General features: G+C 37.2%; 1 protein-coding gene across 3 annotated transcripts in view; it reads right to left on the bottom strand.

Moving 5' to 3' along the window:
* The window catches only part of SUPT3H (SPT3 homolog, SAGA and STAGA complex component), a 254,162-nt gene that overhangs the window by 47,101 nt on the left and 187,207 nt on the right, over nucleotides 1-19,854 (bottom strand). For all 3 annotated transcript variants that reach the window (XM_031060241.1, XM_005424937.2, XM_031060242.1), the window contains 5 exons: nucleotides 7,781-7,856; nucleotides 5,029-5,141; nucleotides 4,230-4,337; nucleotides 3,569-3,757; nucleotides 1,001-1,111 (listed from right to left, as the gene is read on the bottom strand). In XM_031060241.1, the coding sequence (XP_030916101.1) occupies nucleotides 1,001-1,111; nucleotides 3,569-3,757; nucleotides 4,230-4,337; nucleotides 5,029-5,141; nucleotides 7,781-7,856 (597 nt within the window). The remainder of the gene's footprint in view (nucleotides 1-1,000; nucleotides 1,112-3,568; nucleotides 3,758-4,229; nucleotides 4,338-5,028; nucleotides 5,142-7,780; nucleotides 7,857-19,854) is intronic.

The raw sequence follows: 19,854 nt of genomic DNA, 5'->3' as shown, positions 1-19,854 counted from the left end.
TTCACTGCCATCTATAAAACCACTGATTAGTTTTGGCACTAGGAAAATTATAACTAATAAAATTATAACTTTTCTCTTCTCTTGTTCCTTGCTTCTGAAATCCCACTATTTCCTTTATACTTATGGCCTTCATATACTTCTGCATCGCTTTTATGTAAATTAATTAATCCAAATTTAGAATAAATTTCCTTTCCTAAAATCTCTCAGAAATTGGACAATTTCTTCCTGATTTTTAGGAGCTGAGGTCCTGTTTGGTGGATTCTGTTTGTTTTTTTCTATAATTATTTCTTTGACATTTATTATTTTCTAAATGCAGATATTCTGAGGTAAGCAGGATAAATGCCAAAAAGAACAGTAGATGAGAAGAAAATGACCCCAATTTATGACACTGGAGATGGACTGCTTTTGCACTTTCATCAGCTGAGAATAAAGAATTTATTTGGCTGCTCTGAACAATGGGCTTGCAATTTGCATAGAAAAAATGATGGCAAAACCTCAGAACCCATCAGTGTTTTACCACAAGATCAGTTCTATTACATTTCAGTGGAGGTTCAAAGTTGTCTAAAAAAACCCATTCTTTTCTTTCCCCAACCGTAAATGTGCCACTTGAGAGTTCAACATCCAATAGGAGCAGTATCTGACACCAAACTAATTTTAGAATATAAAGTGCTCTTCACCATATTGGAATACATATAATTTAAAAAACTGTAAACCTAAACTCTGGAAAAACAGAAAATTCAAACACTAACAAAAAAGCATAATTTGTAATTGAAAGAAAATAATATTTGAAAGGAAAAAAACCTTTTTTTTTTTGTCTTTCCAAAAAGAGACAGAAATTACTAAGTTTTATTTCCCAAGAGAATTATGCCACTTTTATAAAGAAAATTACAGTCACCACAAATTGCTCTCAACAATTCCAAAGCTTCTTCATTTGACCACTTGAAAATCAGAGTTCTTTAAGATTATAAATATAACTTTTTATAACTCTGTTATTACGTACTGTGAATGGGGAAAGGGGGCCAATCTTGTGGCCGTAGCGTCGAATGGCCTCTCTGATGTGGCTGGGCTGGATGGCATCACTTTGAGCCTCCATCCCACAGGCTGCAGTGCTCTGCAACAGAAAAACACATAAATTGTTACTAAATCAAAAACACACAACAGACCTACAGTGCATAAAGTATGAAAATAAACCTTTATAAAATGGACCAATTTTTTTTTTCCTGAGGATACACATCATTGGTGCCACACACTACATCAGAGAAAAAAAGCTATTAACAAATTAAAGAGGACTTTTACATGAACTTTGCTCAAGAGACCCAAAGAACACCATGTTAGTCCTTTTAAATCTTTCACCTAGTGCTGTTCTATGTTGCAATTGCAAAGAGCAGAAAATGTTCAAACTAAAATGAAAGGGTCATATAAGTCATACTGCAATAACCACAGAAACTATTTTTAAAACATTTCAGGCTCTTATTATGATGTCAAGGGGTGGGGAAAATATTGAACAAGCACCTGAAGGGGAAAGCAATCTGACACCAAAATCACCATTGAAGAGTATCAACTCGAAATTTGAATCTGAAACATGTGACATAAGGGCGTTAGAAGGATACAAAATTTTTTTAATTACCTCAAACTGGAAAGTTTTAAAATTTCAAGTGACTTTTTTTGTTTATGGACCCTGAATATGTAACAATAAGAATTCACTGGTATTGGCAGATTGTACAACAATTTTCCTGGGATTTTAGAAGAAAAAGTTATTCTTTTCTCCTTGCTAGCCAACTTGAAATATTGACTTAGGCTCCACCTAGACACAGCTGCTTCCAGAATTCAGATGATTTATCTAATGATGACTGCTTGGCAATAAATGAATGAAAATTGTATTAGTGAGTGTACTGAGAATGACAAAAACTTTAATTATACACTGAAGTTTAATGTACACACATCCATGGCCCCCTCATACATTCACATCATATCCTAATGCTCTCAAACTTGGGAAGTTTTTTACAAAACGTTTTATTTTCTAGAGTGCTGAGTCCACTGGAGCCTGTGAGTACACACAGAATTATTCATTATATGATGGCAGATTTTTCTCCTGGTGATTGACATCCCTAAAGGGAATATGAAACTCAAATATTTTCTGCTGGACTGGGCCTTCATGGCCTAAAAATAGTATTTTTCACCAAGTTAACTTGTTTGCCACATTTATATCCAGTAGATACCTAACCAAATTGAGCAAGTCATGAGAATGTTTAATTAAAACTGTGCACTTCTTGGAATATAATTATTTTCAAAGGCAGTTAGTCAAACACTAAGAACTTAAAATAAAATCTTGGCATCAATAAAATATAATGCATCAAAAACTACACCTCCAACTAAATTTCTGTTCCTAGGAATTATAATGAATATCAGCCACAGAAACAAAACAACCAAATGTAACATAAAAAAGGAAGAGGAAAAAGCAGAAGTCTTTCCAGGATTCACTAAAATCTTTCTAACCACTGTATAATAAGGACAGGAGGAAGCTGAACACTTCAGGACTATCCACAGCACTGATGACATCAGAAGGAGAAAACACATTTTTTCCATCTTATCACTGTAGAAATCACCAGTTTTACCCTGAAAAGTGAGTATTTTTTAATAAAGCACTTGATAAAATCCCAAGCCATTTCACTGCTTTTCAGCAAAATGAGCACTGCCATCACATTTCTTCAAAACAGCCCCAAGTGACCAGCACAAGTTTTCCTATCCGGTTTTTTTAATCACATTGATTTCTCTTGTGGGTTTTAGGTACATATATCCCTCTCAGAACACCAAGACTCTGCAACAGCAGAAAAGAACTGTAACACATATTGCACACTCTGAATATGAGACATCCCTGTTTTATGCAAAGCTAACAAATATTTAGCTTGAATGCAAACAACTGATAGAAAAAAGAAGCAAGTCAGGCAAAGTTAAAAGCAAGGGTGGCAGTCACTTCAGGCTGCTGGGATCAGGAAGATGACAAGCACCTCTTCACCTATTTTGCTTGTATTTTATTAAAACCTGTGCTTGCTGCCCCTGTCAGAGAAGGGGATTGATCATTTGGGGTGGTGCCAAATGCTGTGCCTGTAGAGGAGCAGGTTATCTTAGAAGCAGCAGTTATCACCTTAATAAAATTCAGTTTGCAGACATTATTAGAAAAATTTAGCATAATTCTGATAGAAAAAAACCACCAAACAACACATTTGGCCCTACAATGACAATGGCCATTAATATGTGATATAGGTTTAAATTAATATTTAAGACAAGACACATTATGTACTGTGAGGATGGTGAAGCCCTGGCACAGGTTGCCCAGAGAAGCTGTGGATATCCATCCCTGGAAGTGATCAAGGCCAAGCTGGATGGGGCTTGGAGCAACCTGGGATAGTGGAAGGTGTCCCTGCCCATGGTAGGGGGTGGGAACTGGATGATCTTTAAGGTCCCTTCCAACCCAAACATTCCGTGATTCTTCAATGATTTCCTGAGAATGTTTTGGGGTTCTTTTCCTTTTTTATTTTTTTTTCCTCCAAGATTGTGCACCAAATACCTTTTTTCTTTTCCTTTGTTTGGATTTGGTGGAGTCCTGTCCAATTCCACCGTTCCCCAAGGCTCCTGAGGGGGTTTTCCCAAGGTGCTGCTGCCCTGCTGATGCTGGTGGGGTGGGTGTAGGGGGTGGTGTGTTCTCAGGGGAGTCAAGACTGGTCTTCACACTCGTAGACTGCCCTAAGAGATGTGGCTGTAAAAGCAAGATGTCAAACACCCACAATATAATCAAATCACAAATAAACCCCACCCCATCTATTTCCTTCTCAGATTCCCTGTTGGATGAGATGCAGTACAGAATTTGTTTTTTTCATTCTAGAAGTTACTCTAATATCTGTGTAATATCAATGCGTGCAACACAGTACTTAGTGCACTTGCCAATTTTGAAAACTTTAATCTCCAAATCTGCAACAGAGCCTTGAACACAGAGAGATAAAATTTTCACCCAAGAAAAGAGGATTTTTATTTAATTTTAAAAATGCTGCTAAGAATTTATCATTTAGAATTATAATTTAATATCTTTCTATCTAAATCCATAGCCAAAGTTCATAAACTCCATAACAGAAGTCTGTATCAATACCACATTCAATACTGACAACTCTGGAAGAAAATATGTTTACAAGCAAAACATAAAATGCATTCATATGTGAAAAAGCAAGTTTTACCTCAGTAGAGTTGTGGTACTGTATGAAGGTGGCAGATATGGCATGACTGAATGGGTCACCAGCTTTGGGAGTCATGTCCTGTTTAACCAAAAGGGCTAAGTCCACCAGCTGGAGGGGCAAAACAGGTGGGGTTACTGAAGTGGGACTAAAATGACATTGTAACAATGAGAGAGTGAGGGTTGTGGGTTGAAGCAGAATATTCTCAGTGTTTCTCCGATGAAAATAAAATTATTCACATATTTCAGCCTAAAGAGCCTTTCTCTTCCACTTCTGTAAATATATGGAGCAATCTATCTACCCAAGAGGGCTCGGCTTGGCACTAAGGTAACATTTTGTTTTCCAGGAAATCCTTCTTTCTAATCCAGTTGTGCAATGGGATTGAATGAGCCTCAGTGCACTGCCAAAGGTCACATAGCAAAGTGTGTGGTTTCAGTTTGGACTTGAAAAAGGTTCGTGCTGGACTCCCCTCTCTCCTGCAGCCATTATAAAACATTTCTGTTTGTGCAGGAGATGGATGAATACAGCACAGCACACATCTGTCACACAGCAAATTGGAAGACAGCCTGGATTTTTGAGCTGGTCTCATGGAAGGTATCCCTGCCCATGGCTGGAGGCTGGAACTGGATGAGTCTTAAGGTCCCTTCCAACCCAAACCACCCCATGACTCCATGAACTCAGTGAGCCTGGAGAGCTGAAGCAGTGACTGTATTTCTGAAGGGGCTGACAACCCAGACCCTGAGGCTGCAGTACCTCCAAGAGTAATTAATTCATTTTCACTAGAGTTCCATCAGTCCCTTACCTGGGCCACAGTCTCATATGCTAAATATGCCAAAATCTCCATTGCAACTGCATTTGGCTTTATTTCCATACTGCTACAGTCCAGCCAGTCACGGAACTTGGATGCTTTCTTTGCTGTCAAAAGTTAAACCATAAGGGGAAAAAGAAAAGTTAATGGTAGACCAAAACAATCCATTTTTTTGGGTCACAGAAATACTGCAAAACTCAAGCAATTAGTGTGAATGTGATTTGATTGGCCAAAGAAGGAATTATCAAAATAGAACCAGTGGGGAAAGACTGTTATTTCATACATTTTGGAGACCCATAAGCATATGGAATAAAGAGAAAAAAACAAGATAATTGATCACACAGGAGATTTCAGAACAAGGAAGGGTCAACCTCAGAGAAGCATGGACCAGACAAACTTGCTTTAGAATATATTACTGTAAAATAAATAAAATTATTCCATCACATCTTTGATGAATTAAAACACATTAGAAGAAATCAACACAAATATGAGTCCAGATAAAATTGATATAATTGTATTAACAATAGCAAAGACAAATGATGGACAGAAGAACTTGGAAGTTCTGGTGTTAACTTTACAGGGCAGAGGTGCTGACGAGTGAGCCAAAATTATTTGTACAAGAGTGTTTTTTAAGTGCGCTTCGGATACACATAAATAAGGATAGATGTAAAATCAACATTCATACAAGAACTTCACACTGGTGACGGGTGAGATTGATTCAGAAAAAGGGCAGCAAAAAATATGGGATACTGAAATTTAATATTTGCTTGGAGAGTAAGAGAAGGGAAAAAAGAAGGTGATCTTACTTAGGTCAGTGGTGGACAAGATGATAATAGAAATCTGTGAACACAAAGGAGCTACTGAGACAGAGATCTTAAAAAGGGCTGTTTGTGAGACAGGACAACCAAAACAAAGCAAATACAAGGTGGAAAAATCATCTGAAGGAACAGGAAAAAACTCTTTGAAAAAGAGTTTCCAATCAGGACTAAAAAGCTACAGACAAGTCAGGTGTTAAACAGAAAAAAGGTCAATGGAAGGCTACATTGCATCACTAAAGAAAGAAAAACAAACAAACAAACAAACAAACAAAAAAAAGGAAGAAACACAAGTGTGAAGGTGATAAAAGGATCACAAAATGTTCCGTAGAATTTAAGTTTGCAATTCTATAGTACTTGATCCTTTGAGGGACCTTTTCTTTTGCCTGTCTTTAAAAGTGTAGAAATATCTGGAGCTGTGATTATTTATATATATTTTTAGAACAGGTTTCTTGAAGTCCCTTCCAGGTTCATTCTCTTGTGACATGGTTTTTATGGGCTTATATTACAGCAATACACTTTGTTAAACGTAGTAACACAATCAATTTTTACTGAAATAAACAAGTAAAAAAAGCCTTTGGACAAATATTCTCCATGGCCTTCAGTATGTTCTGTCTAATTGAGCTCATTTTGTGGAATTGAATTTGTGCCCATGTCTCTCTTGGTACTATTTTCTAACCACTGTAATTCTCTTTTTCTCTAATGACATTAAATGTCAGTGAAAAAGAACTGTATAGACATGGTCATTTAAAAACACTGTGAAAATAACACTGAGATATTTTTATAGATCACAATCTCTTGGTCAGCAACATTCTATTTTATTTTGAAAATTTAAGATTTTTACTTGTTTTGTCTCCAGATGGCAATTTTGGGGTTTTAAAAATGACTTTATCACAAACCTCTCATTTCCTGAAGTCACCCTAATCTGAAGTATCATTTATCTAATGGTTCACAGATGTGTGATGCCAAATTATAACTAAACATAAAAAACATATTGAATTAGAAAAAGAAATGCTTACAAAACATGTTTTCCTATGTTTGCTGACGTTTGCTGATGGAGAACAGTATCTCAAATGCGTCATTTATTTGCCATCAATGAGTCATTTTTTCTTTGAATTTAAAAGGAAGAATAAGATAAGGTCTCCTTTAATAACACCACTGTGTTCAAGTCTGTGTTGTAGGATCATGTGCTGTTTTGTCATGATTTTTACTGGCTCATTCACCTCCTTTTCTCTGACATTTGACCTAAAACCTTAGTCATCACTTAACCACTTCTGTAATGATGTTTTACTACATGATCAAGCCCATTAATTTACAGCTCATTATAGTTGTGGCTCACAAGTACTTCTAGTAAGTTGGTTTTCAGTGCTAGTAAAGCCCTAATTCTGTCATCGTGTTATTAGTGTTGGAATGGCGTATACTGATGAACTTGGCTAATGGTGAATAAATTCCACAGCAGAAGCTTACAGCTTAAAATAGAAAAGACTCTTTAGTAAGTTCTTTGTGTCTCTGTGGATCAGGAAATAAAAGCAAAACTTGCTGCTCTTCTCTAATTTTAGAGTCATTCCAAAAAACCTGCAGCCACGAAACTTTGCTAATGTGCTGACTTTAGCACCAGCACGACAGACTTTGGGCAAGTGTGGTTTTAATCCATTAGCTCCTCACCAGTCCTGTCTTTGCAGTCATCCCCATCAGCTCAGTATTTGAGCACATAGAAAGCTTGGTAAATATTCAAATAAAATACTCAGCCTGACAGCCTGAAACTGTGCTAAATTAACTGTTCCCAGGAGTTACACAGACAAAGAATTTAAAGTTTTATTACTGTGGATGAAACAAAAGCGCTTTCAAAAAACATGAGGTTCTGGTGTGCTCTCTGTTAAATGAAATAATAATCAAACATCTTAATATAGTGCAGCCATTATAATACTTACAAAAACTCAATTGCCGACTTTCACAGAATTCTGCGTACTGGACTGAGTCCATGGCTCGTGTTTGTCTTTCTGCTCTCTGACAAAACAGTAAAAGTACATGATGTACCTTATTCCAACAAGACTGCATTCCACAACAGAAATTATAGCACCAAAGAGCCCTTTCCACAACCTTGAAGCAACCCTCCCAAATTAAACATGCATTGAACAAGTCAAGATGCAGAAATATAAACCACAGATGGGTTATTAGTCTTGTGAGTTAAATTTCCCAGAGGAGAGTGTCAATTCCTATTTTCAAAACCTGCCTGCAAACTGCTCACCCAGCCCAGTGGAGAGGGCTGAGAGGAGAGAGGTGCTGAGCACTGCTGCCCTGACCAAGATGCACATTTAAACTGAAGCACATGAGTATTCTGCCTGTGTTTACAGATGACCAGAAAAGTAAAATGTTCTCCTGGACTGGGGCCAACACGTTCTGCACTGAGCAGAACTGAACCTGTGTGCCTCTAAATTGTGAAATTAATAAATTCCATCACACTGATGTGTCAGACAGAGAGGGGCATTGAAGTGTCCCTTCCCACCCTCAATACACAGCAATAAATAAATAAATGGTGCACATTTCTGTTTCTTTTTTTTTTCCCTCTCAATTTATGCTTCAATTTTTATACTTCTGAACACTTCAGGAAAAGAAAGGAAATTAGATTGAATTAGAGCTTGTGTGAGAAAAAATATCTTCAAATGTTCACTACTGCATTTAAGAATGTATTTCACATGGAGCCCAGTGACAGGCAAAAGAATGCATCTCAAAAGAGTCAAGTTACAAAGCCAAAAACACTATGCACACTCTCCCCTCTACATATACAGAATGCTGTAATTGAATCATGGTTGAAGCAGCACTGAAGTCCATGGTTAGGTCTGAGCAGGTGCTTGAGTTCTGTTTACTTCAACAGAGCAGGGGTGATTTTCACAAGGTAAAAATCTGGTCTCCATAAGAGATTAAACCCTTCATGCATCAGAGGCAGGAAGCTGTAGTTAAGATTAAAATGAAGGATTGTCCCTTTCAGAAGCAGACAACTTAGTCCAATTTCTCAATCAAGCAGACTGTTTTAAACAACAAGGAAAGGAATATAAGTGTCTGCCAAATTAATTCAATTAATAAACCATCAAACCTGAGCTATCACTACAGATACAAAGTGGTGTCAGGAGGGGCTGATGGCACTGTGCTTATGCAGTGAGGCCATGAAGCTCAAGAAATCACATACAAAGAGTGAAAAGTACAGGTGTGCTCACACTCAGGACAAAAAACAAAGGAAAAACCACACACATAGACACGAATTTTGACACCCTGAACAATTTTATAGCTGATGAAATCAAAATTGCAGAGTTCTGAGTTCTTCAATCTGATTTAATAGAAGACAATAGGGCTATTGGTAAGTAAGTGTGTGTGTGTGTGTACATATATATATATGGCTCCATGCTATACAACCTGAATTTGGCTTTAGCAGCTCTCAAATCAGGAGAAAAAGCAATTAAATAAAATTAGCACTTCAAATTCACACTTTCTCTCTCTATTCTATGCCTTTTAGGCCACTCTCCTACAACCACCCAACCCTTCACTTATGAGATTGGCTTCACAGCCAACATGATCAATTTAGCTGTAAACTAAACCCCAAGCTGACCAGGAATACACCTGGATTGTCCTTTCTTTTCTTCTCTACCCAGTCAATCATTTCAACTATATTTGGGCCTTTAGTCACCATGGTAGAAATTTTTCTACTCAGGCATTTTCCACTTCTCCTATGCATAGCTCTGGCAAACTGACTACATCTTGAGGAGCTGCCATTTCATATTAGAAAAAATTTTCAATTAATCCATTCCAACAAGATGTTAAGTCTAAATTGAGTTTTTATTCCTTTAAAAATAATTTTCACAATCCATGCTGTAACTTCAACCCATTACAGAACTCAATTTTGCCCCTGAATTAATTCAGCTATACTTTTGAAAACAGAAGGCATCACAGAGATAATCTAATCTGAACTTCTGCATAGCACAGGACACTTCTCACATAATATATCCTAGAAAGAGCAGTCCTAGAATTCCTCATGTAATTTTACTTTATGCTTTATAAAAGCCTCTAATTTGGGGTTTAATTTTTCACATGTTTAAGAGATATCTTCTTCAATTAATTTTAAAAGCTAGGTTTTTTTGCAATGTGGTTTAAATTCTGTAATCCTTTTTTTTTCCTGTTCCCACCTACATGTTAAGCCATTAGCTATTACCCTTCACATCCAGCCCTCCCAGGGATTTAAAACCCCTTGAAACAAACAGGAAGACATGGAAAAACAAAATCACATGACATGATAATGTGAGGAATTATTCTTCAAAGTCTTACCTGAGATGATAAAAAAAGCCCAACATGTACAAATTTGACAAGGATACTTTAACTTTCACAGGCATCCCATAATGCAATATGGAAATAGCAAAACCAGATTAATCCCAAAAGCAGTTATGTCAAATTAAATGATTCAGCAATGGCTACTCTCAGCAAATAGACCACAAAGCTCTGAAAAAGCAGACTGTCAAAGGCTACAGGTTTCATTATAAGTATTACAAGTTTCGTTTTAAGTGAAGAATCTCAAAGGTTTATTAAAAGAAAGGTGCTGCTGAGGGATTTTTCCAACAGGAACTTAATTTCTCTCTACAAATTGTATACAGTAGTTGTCTAAATACTGGATTTAATGATGTTCTTATATACTAAATAAATACTTTCAATTGCTTTCTCTCTGTAAAAATATTTTTATTTAGCAAAATTACTTACATATATGTGAAATATAATTCTTTTCTTCCTTCAATTCTCTCTCTAAAATAATTCTTTCTTAAAGGTGGATTCCAGTATGATGCTTGAAACCGCCACCAAATAAAATAGTGTTTGTCATAAATAACTGGACTTTACTTTCTTTCCTAATTCACTTTAACAAAAGAACCTTCACATGATGTCATGGAACCTCACAGTTTGAAGGATAAAGACAGACATTCCTTTAGTCCTCCCAGTTTTAGAATAGTCTATAAATAACCATCAAATGCAGCAGAAATGAACAGATGAGTGGCACAGCTGGGTCATCTTTAAGGAAACACCAACCCAAAGACAACATCTTTTTCCTCTTCATTTCTCAAGACCACAAGCAGTATTTTTTTTTCTTCTGTATCATCCCTGCTTCGAAAAATGAAGCAGATACAACAAATGGCAGCAATGACACTGCTCAACTGGATCATCAAAAGAATTAAAAATAGATAGTTTTTACTCCCTCTCCAGTAGTACTAGTCACTCTAAGCAGTTAAGAGGCTGAGTTATGTGCTGTACTGCAGAGTTAAAATACTTTGCATGCTTTCCTTGGAACATGCTGAAGGATGTAGTAGATAGGACCTGGCATAGTAAACGTCTGCTTAGTCTTCCAAAAATGTGGTGCATTGTATCTTTCTTTCAGCATAGAGAACTAAAAAGGGAAAGGAAAGAAAAAGGTAAAGAGTTGCACGTTGTCACCTACCATCCAGGATGAAAAATAATCTTATTTTTATTCCATTTTGAAGCTTTCACACTTGACATACAAAGCTCTTTGTGTGGGGGGAAGAAGGCAGGAGGCCAAATGTTAACTTGCTCACTGACTGCTCTGTGTTTGGAGGAATTGTGCCCAGGAGCTGCTAAGCTGGAACATTTGAAAAACATATGTGGCACAGCTGGACACCCCTGTGCTTGGCAGCAGTGCTGGGATGAAGGTGCTGGCTTCCCAAACCCTCACATACTCATCTTGTGGAGTGATTTCCTGGTGCCCTCTGCTCAAGAACTCTCACTGTGGGCCAATCAGGGTTTCAAAGGAGCCAGGTCGCTACCGCAGAGAAAACCAAAGCTGCCCTGCAAGGGCTGATATTGTCAGAATAGAATGCTAAATAATTTATTTTTTTATTTAGACTAGAGAATAACAGGGCACTGTGTGCTTGCCTGACAGCTCTGGGGTGGAAGGATAAAAACTGCAGGGTGGTCAAGGCCTGAATTGTTGTAGGGCAATGGAGATGCTCCAAGGGCTGGAGCACCTTTCCTATGGAGCCAGGCTGGGAGAGCTGGGGGTGTTCAGCCTGGAGCAGAAGGATCCAGGGAGACCTTAGAGCCCTCTCCAGGGCCTAAAGGGGCTCCAAGAGAGCTGAAGAGGGACTTGGAACAAGGGATGGAGTCACAGGACAAGGGAGAATGGCTCACACTGACACAGAGGTATTGGGAAGGAATTCCTCCCTGTGAGGGTGGGGAGGCCCTGGCACAGGGTGCCCAGAGAAGCTGTGGCTGCCCCATCCCTGGAAATGTTCAAGGCCACTTTGAGCAGCCTGGGAAGAGGTCCCTGCCCATGGCAGAGGGTTGGAATGAGATGATATTTTAAGACCTCTTCCAACCCAAACCATTCTGTGATTCTGTGAAAAACTATTGAGATAAAAAAAACCCAAAAAAACCCCAAAACACCAAACCCGCCCCCTCCCAAAAAAAACCCACCAAAAAAACCCACAACCCCAAAAGCTGAGAAATCAAGAACAAGGTAGCTCAACATTGAAGTATTTAAAAAATATGCTGAAAACACATTTTTAGTCTTCTGAATTTTGACATTATCTGAGGATTATCACTATCTGAAGGCTTCCGTTACATAGAGGAAAAAAGGTATTTACTGTTCTGAGAATCCCTTGAATTGGTAAGCAAAGAAAAAAAAATGAGAGGTTTAAGAGTAAGCATTTTTGAAGTCTAAGCTTACTCAGAGTTTTATACATAAAATAAAAATGTCATTTGGGGAAAGATCAATAGGTTTTGTAATGTAATACTTGATTTGGTTATAAAGTACACACATCCAGGGGTTTTTTTTTGTCCCCCTCTTATAGAACACACCATACATTCTGTAGCAGCTGGACAAATCTGCATAGCAACTTAGGGCCTTTGATTTAATAAAGGCTTTGAGTGCTCATGTGATTAGAAAAATGTTCCCAATATTAGAAGAAAAGATGAGATCTTTTGCTGGTAGACCAAGCTGATCGCAATTTTAATGTATTTTCACAGTAAAAACAGTTTTCTTTTTTCTCCGCAGTATTATTAGTATAATTCCCCATAATAATCAGAGTTTAAGACCTTAAACAACCTTAAAAATCTCAAATTTTACACAGATTTTAAGGATCTACAACTGCAAATGACAAGAAGAAAAGAGTGAATTATTAAATACTAAATAGTAATTGAAATATACTTTAGAATTTTAATGTTCCTTATAGAATTTCTGTCCAGAGACAAAAGATGGAATTTACTTGAAGAACTGAAGACCTAATTAGTCATCTAAAGTCTTTTTATTGAAAAAGACATTAGACACTTTCAGTGAGCAACTTCACCCTGAACTCAGCATTTAAAATGTTGAATGAATGACATCTATGAATTTGTCTGAAGTTCATCAGCTGTGGCCATCAGCAATGGAGCCCAAGGGATGCTGGATTAGCTCGACTCTGCACAGCTCAGGCATCCTCAGAAAGCCAAATGAATCCTGCTGTGATGAGTGAGGGGTGAACACCACCAGCACCAACAGGGCAACACCTTCCATTTCAGGGCCAAGCGAGGGCCAAGAGTAAAGAATGACTCAGTAAATTCAGCTCCTGCTCTGATCTCCAAGCAATTCAAGAATAAACAAGGGCAGGTTTATGCCCAGCTGAAAGTTAACTCCATTCATCTCCCTGGAACTATGGAACATGTAATCCAGCAAAGTATGTGCAGATAAGTGGGGGGAAGGGATCTGGCAGGACTATTCAGGATTATGTAAAAATTTCAAGGGAATTATGAAGAAAGAAAGCAAGTGAAATTGCACAGACAATAACAAAATGAATGGATTCATTCCCAGCAGTCATGATCTTATTGCTTAAGGAATAAATAAAACTGACCTCCTGATAGGGACTCACTGCCCCTGTAATACTTTGCCCTTGAACATATGCAAAATCTACACATGCAGTATTTATTTGAACCAGTTCCATATCATATCCAAATTCCTTGTCTAAATTTATTACTGATAGTCTGAAATGCGGGGCAGGAACCTGGAAACAAAACATTTCCATTTCTGGAATACCTTTGATTTTTACAGGAAAATATTTTTTTCTTCTATAATATGCATCATCATGAATTTTGTAAAACTATGTGTTAAATTTATGGTTATCTTCTGTCAGTGCCTTCCAAAAAACATAAAATAATTTTGGATAAACTATGCTACCAAATGAAAAAAGTTATGTGGGATATATTGATATATTAATATATCAAGACTACTGACTTCCCTCACTTTTCTGGTTGAGGACATTGTAGCACTTTCCTGTGGTTTCCATCTGGCTGTACATCAAAAACTTTACATACCATGTTAATATGAGGATACCTTTATATCTTCTGGATAGCATTCCTCTGAAACCTTACCCTGCCTCTGTATCCATTCATGAATGAGGTTCATATAAACAGCTTTAGCACCTCACCAATAAATCTTGTAGCCACCAAAACAGGGATCACTGCAAGGCGTGGGAGACACAGACAGCAAAGCGGCCTCTTTTGCATCTTGAACTTTAAATTTTTTCTCTTAGTGGCAGCCAAAATCAGCCATCACATTCTATTTTTTTAATATTTCCTTTAGCTGACACACTGTTTGGACTTGTGGCCAGAAACTCAAGGAGTGGCTTTTGTCCAAGGCTGTTTATGGGGCAAAATACAGGCAAAACACACCTCACACACTTCCTCACCATCCTCGGTGTGGGAGAGATCTGTGAGATCCAGTCCTGCTCCTACTGATCCAAATGGAATGGCAGGAGGTGAAGAGGGTTGTTTCAGCCCCAAGTTAACCTGGCAATCAATCCTAGACATGCTCAGTTTAAGTGAAACTCAATTCCCAGACATATTCTATCTGTTCACCCAGCTACAACACGGCCAGAATTACTCAGTGTAGAGCCACGACTTGTTCAGAAACACATTCAGTAAAGTTTGTAAACTGAGCAGTAGGGAAGTTTGGGAACAGCTGGGGACCACCTCTCTCTCACTCACTGTCTTTAAGTGGTAAATGCAAATAAAAGAATAAAACTAAATAAAAAAAGAAGCATGCCAAAACTCTACCTTGTTAATAGCCACTATCAATACATCTTTCTAAAAAGACCTCAGATAGTTTCACTAATGTTAAATTATAAATGAAAGGAAGTCTTCAAGAGAATTGTTCTCACACTCTTCAAGTTGAAAAGGACATGAACCCAAGGTACATACTAGTAAGAAACACTTGTGATGTAAGGTTAACTCTGTTAATCAGGTCTGTTGACAGAGACTGTGAAATACCCTCCTCAATCTTCACTTTAAAAAGACGATCATAAGAATAAGGAAAATTTTGACTGGCAGAAAGCAGAGTAAGTTTCAGAACATATGAAAAATACATATTATTTTGAATCATTTTAATAATTATAATTCTGTCTTTTCCCTTGGTCTTAATAAAACAGGCTTGTCTTGTATTCATTCCCAATTGAATAGCCAGTTCTCACAGTGCCTGCCTTTCTTTCATCATCCTGCACAAGAATAATTGTAATTATTCTTGTGCAGGAGATTCACAAGCAATATAATGCTACAGGCATATCCATGCAGGCATGCTTGGCAGGTGATGCTCTTTCAGTCAGAGAATGAAAAAGGTTTCTAATTAATGGAGGGTTTTTTTGAGTTAGGTTGCATCTCAATTTTTTTTTAAAGACTGATTTCCAAAATAATGGCAAAACATACACACACAAATTAAAAATACACAAAATTTTTGCTGTATTTATAACTAATTAGGAGTGCAGTACAGCAATCCACTTGTTAAGCCAAGATTGGGTCTTAGGATTTAGCGGTGACGTCTTGATTCTGTAGTGTCCCCTGCAATGTTTCATTTAACATCAATATCTGTAGGGTGCCACCCTACAAACATCTCCCCCAATTTAAGGTTGCACCTAGAATACATGAATAAACAGTTTAGCTCAGCCATTTTCCATGACAAGTCCAAATCTATCAACTTTTATAATGAAATTGTGTAAGTGTATTCATGAATGTCTGAGAGGAAAACATAAAAATTATTAATTAAACCTAAAACACATGGTACTAAATACTCATAGATGTTCTCTCCTTGGCATATGACTGGAGAATGCAAAATTACTCGGATTTATTTTGTGTGGTAGAGTCTGGTGTAACCAGAGAACAATACAGAGTGGTACTCAAAAATGTATTGCTTCCTTAACACCAGAAGCACAGAGACATTTCTCAACTTGTGGTATTTACACCACTGACTCCAATTCTGTGGTTGGGGCTTGAGTCTTTTGGAAAAGCCTTTCTAATTTGATAATTGCAAGACATGGAACTCCAGATAAAAATCACATCACAAAATTCAGGGAATAAGTGAGTCATACACTGAGCTTAAGAGGAAATGCTTCCCTTAGAAAAACAGTGACCAGGAGGAATTGCTTGAGATGTGCATGTCTCCAATAAAAGGAGGATGTGGACTTGCTGGAACAGTTCCAGATGAAGACATGAAGATGCTCAGAGGGCTGGAGCACATTTCCTAGGGAGCCAGGGTGGGAGAGCTGGGGGTGTCCAGCCTGGAGAAGAGAAGGCTCCAGGGAGACCTTAGAGCCTCTTCCAGAGCCTAAAGGGGCTCCAAGAGAGCTGGAAAGGGACTTGGGACAAGGGTGGAGGAACAGGACAAGGAGGAATGGCATCCTACTGCCAGAGTTAAGGGTAAGATTGGATATTAGGATGGAATTATTCCCTGTGAGAGTGGTGAGGCATTGGTATAGGCTGTCCAGAGAAGCTGTGGCTGCCCCATCCATTGAAGTGTCCAAGGCCAAGGTTGAATGGGCCTTGGAGCAACCTGGGATAGTGGAATGTGTCCCTGCCATGGCAGGGGGTTGGAAATGGAAGATCTTTAAGATCCCTTCCAACTCAAGCTATTCTGTGATTCTGTGATTTCTCAAAGCAATTTATAACAGAAAGATGTCTCAGCTCTACTGGCTGAAATTGGCTGCTCTTTGAACAGCCTTTTGAACAGTCCACACCTCCTGACCTAAAAGAGAACCAGACTCAAAATTCAGAACTCCTTCCGGGGTTCTGCTACTAATTTGACATCCAAGTAGGTCTGAGTGCAAATGAAGGCTGAATTAATAATATTTAAGGGTCATTTCAATGGTTTTGTTTTATTTGATTGATCATAAAGTAGCACAAAGCTTATGTGTGGTGATGCCACGATGCAGCATAGCTGTGTGTTCCCAGCTTGCACAGTCTGGGGGAGAAAAAAAGTACAGTCAAACCTCACAATGTGCCATGTATGATGAGTAAGGAAAGGAGACACTAAAAATTGCTGTCTGAAGTGATGGGCTTTGAACAAAAGCATTATGCTCTTAATTGGGGCTCCCATCACTGAGAACAAAACTTGGCCCAACGTGAATATGTCCTTTGTCAAAAGTAAATTGAAATATTGAATATTGTTATTTTTTTAACTATGCAGAAAATTCTATACTACTATTCATTATTGTTTCTTAATTTCTTTAAATACAAATTTTTCTTCATAGTAGCCTTATGAGAATCATCTCCACTATATACATGAGAAATAGAATCATAATAATAAGATCATTTTCCCAAAGGCAGTTTGTTTAATTGGCAAATGCTTCTTTTTTTCACCCTACTTTCTCTTTTCTCTTTCTAATGTTAGAGAGAAAAAAGGAAAACATGAAGATTCTGGGGTTTAACAACATGCTTTAGCATTTGGAATTAAGCTAATTTAAACCATCAGCTAATTTGACTAATTTGGAACAATCTATTTTGTTAGTCTCTTATACCATGCCCATTGATAAATATACCACAAAATTATTAAGCGTTTACATAAAACCAAAGAAACATATGCTCTCATTAATTCAAAACAATCCCCACCATCCAAAGCCACTAAAGGAATTCTCTTATTAAGCATCCCTGTTCCCTTCTTTGGAAAAAAAACCAGAAAAACTAAAAGAAAAAAAAAATTAAGGCATGTAACTTTTACAGCAATACCTAAACCAGTTACATTCCTTTTTGCATCAGAAGCAGAACTGAAGTTTTTCAATGAAACTTTAGTGATACATTATTTAAAAGCAGAAAATTCAAGATTTTAATTCATGAGCACAGATTTTATTAGTTTGGCTAAGATGGGAGGATGAAAGTCAAAGCAAAAACTGACTGGTGAAAAACTATGCAAGCGTAGGCTGACATTCTGTAACACAAAGAGTAAAGTAGCAAACACAGTTTTTTTAATAGTGACCTCCCCATGAATTATCTCTTAAATAATCTCACCCATTTCATGGCAAAACAAACCAAAAAGTTGTCTGGGGAGCCTCACTGAGGCATCCCAACTCACCTTTGAGAGAAGAAATGGTTCAGCATATCCTGGTCTCTTGCTCTGACCGGCCAGCAGCACTTCCTGCTACAGACTCTTCATGCATTTATTAAAAATGAAGTACCATGACAATAGTTTTGATGCAAATTTCTTTTTTTTAAATGCTGAGATGAGGGGAAGGAGAGCTAAGAGCATCTACTGTATATGGGTTCATTACCATTAGCTTCACTGATAGTTTATCCTGTTTCCTAATGAAAGCAAAAAACCCCCACCGTGTCTCTATTAAAAAGCCATCAGATTTGGTATCCTGGTGACACTTTAAAGAGCACATTATGTGGGAAAACAAAATAAACATTTACCCTGGCAAATGGAAGTGAATCTGGGTTTTGACATACTTGGCAGGAAGGCAGAATTATATTCATGTCAAGTATGCAGAAAAACTAATATAATATTTAAATATTTGCTTAAGTAATATAGAATTTAAACCAATATTACATTAGAAGTAACATTTTTGTAAAATATTTTAAAGTTTTTTAGTATTGGACATGCCATGAAAGTAATACTTTCAGCTGAAATTTCAGCCTTCTGCAGCCTTTGTTACACTCTCCCTTCACTTATAAGGTGGGAAAGAGCCCTCATCTTCCACTGACAAGTTTTTATTTATATTTCCAAGACAAAGGCAGTTCTTGTGCTGATGGTTTAAACTGATAATGAATATATGCAGCCTTCCAAAGAAACAACCCTGGAGAACTAGAATCTTACAAATATTGATATAATGAGCTAATGTTAACACCACCTCAGCTCAACCCTACAGCAGACTTCTACTGTTCCATACATGTGTGTGATTATTTGAAACATCCTTTACCTTCCAACAAGACTTGATTCAGAGAAGACAAATCTTCATATCCCTCAGAAAGTACCTGAATGCCAATGACCTCTGAAATTCTCAAATACACTCAATAACGTAGCACTAATTAATAAATAGAACTGGTTATGGGATGCTAATTTTAATTCCAAAAGTAAGGATTTTGGTGTACTGTCTAAATATACAACTACTGGACTTTCCGTTTTCTAAATCTGAATTCATATTATCTGCACATATCCACAAAAATAACTTTTATCAGTTCATCACAACTATAATTATGAAATTTCAGGTAGAATACTCTTATCTACTAAAAGTATTTAAAAATATTTATTTATGATTCTACAGTTTATTCTATTCCTTTCCTCTATTCTATCTATGTCTCCATAATTTAAGAAAAACTTTGCCTAATTTTACCTCATTTGGAGGCACATGCATAATTAGAAAATATCTTAAAACATTTTTAAGTTGCCATAATATTATAAAACTCAGAGCAACAGCATCAGTCTTCAGTGTAATTGCACACTGTAGAATTACATAAATTTAAATCACTTTAAAATAATTAATTTAAATGAAACCTGATTTGTAAATTTAATTATGAGCTATTAAACTAACTGCTGTGATTTTCAGTTTTCCTAAATCAGCACAGCCCCTCTGAGCCTCATCATAGGAGAGAAGTCACAGCTTTATTTCTGATCATCAATTAAAAGTGACTTAAAGAGTATTGAGATTGTCAGGAAAAAAAAAGGAAATTTGGGGAATTTTAGTTTTTATCTTCATAATTTGCAGTGTCTGATACACAATTTTTC

Source organism: Geospiza fortis, unplaced genomic scaffold (genome assembly GCF_000277835.1).
Source record: "Geospiza fortis unplaced genomic scaffold, GeoFor_1.0 scaffold106, whole genome shotgun sequence".
Lineage (NCBI taxonomy): Eukaryota > Metazoa > Chordata > Aves > Passeriformes > Thraupidae > Geospiza > Geospiza fortis.
The sequence above is the reverse complement of the archived record's forward strand: the minus strand, read 5'-3'. Positions and strand labels throughout refer to the sequence as shown.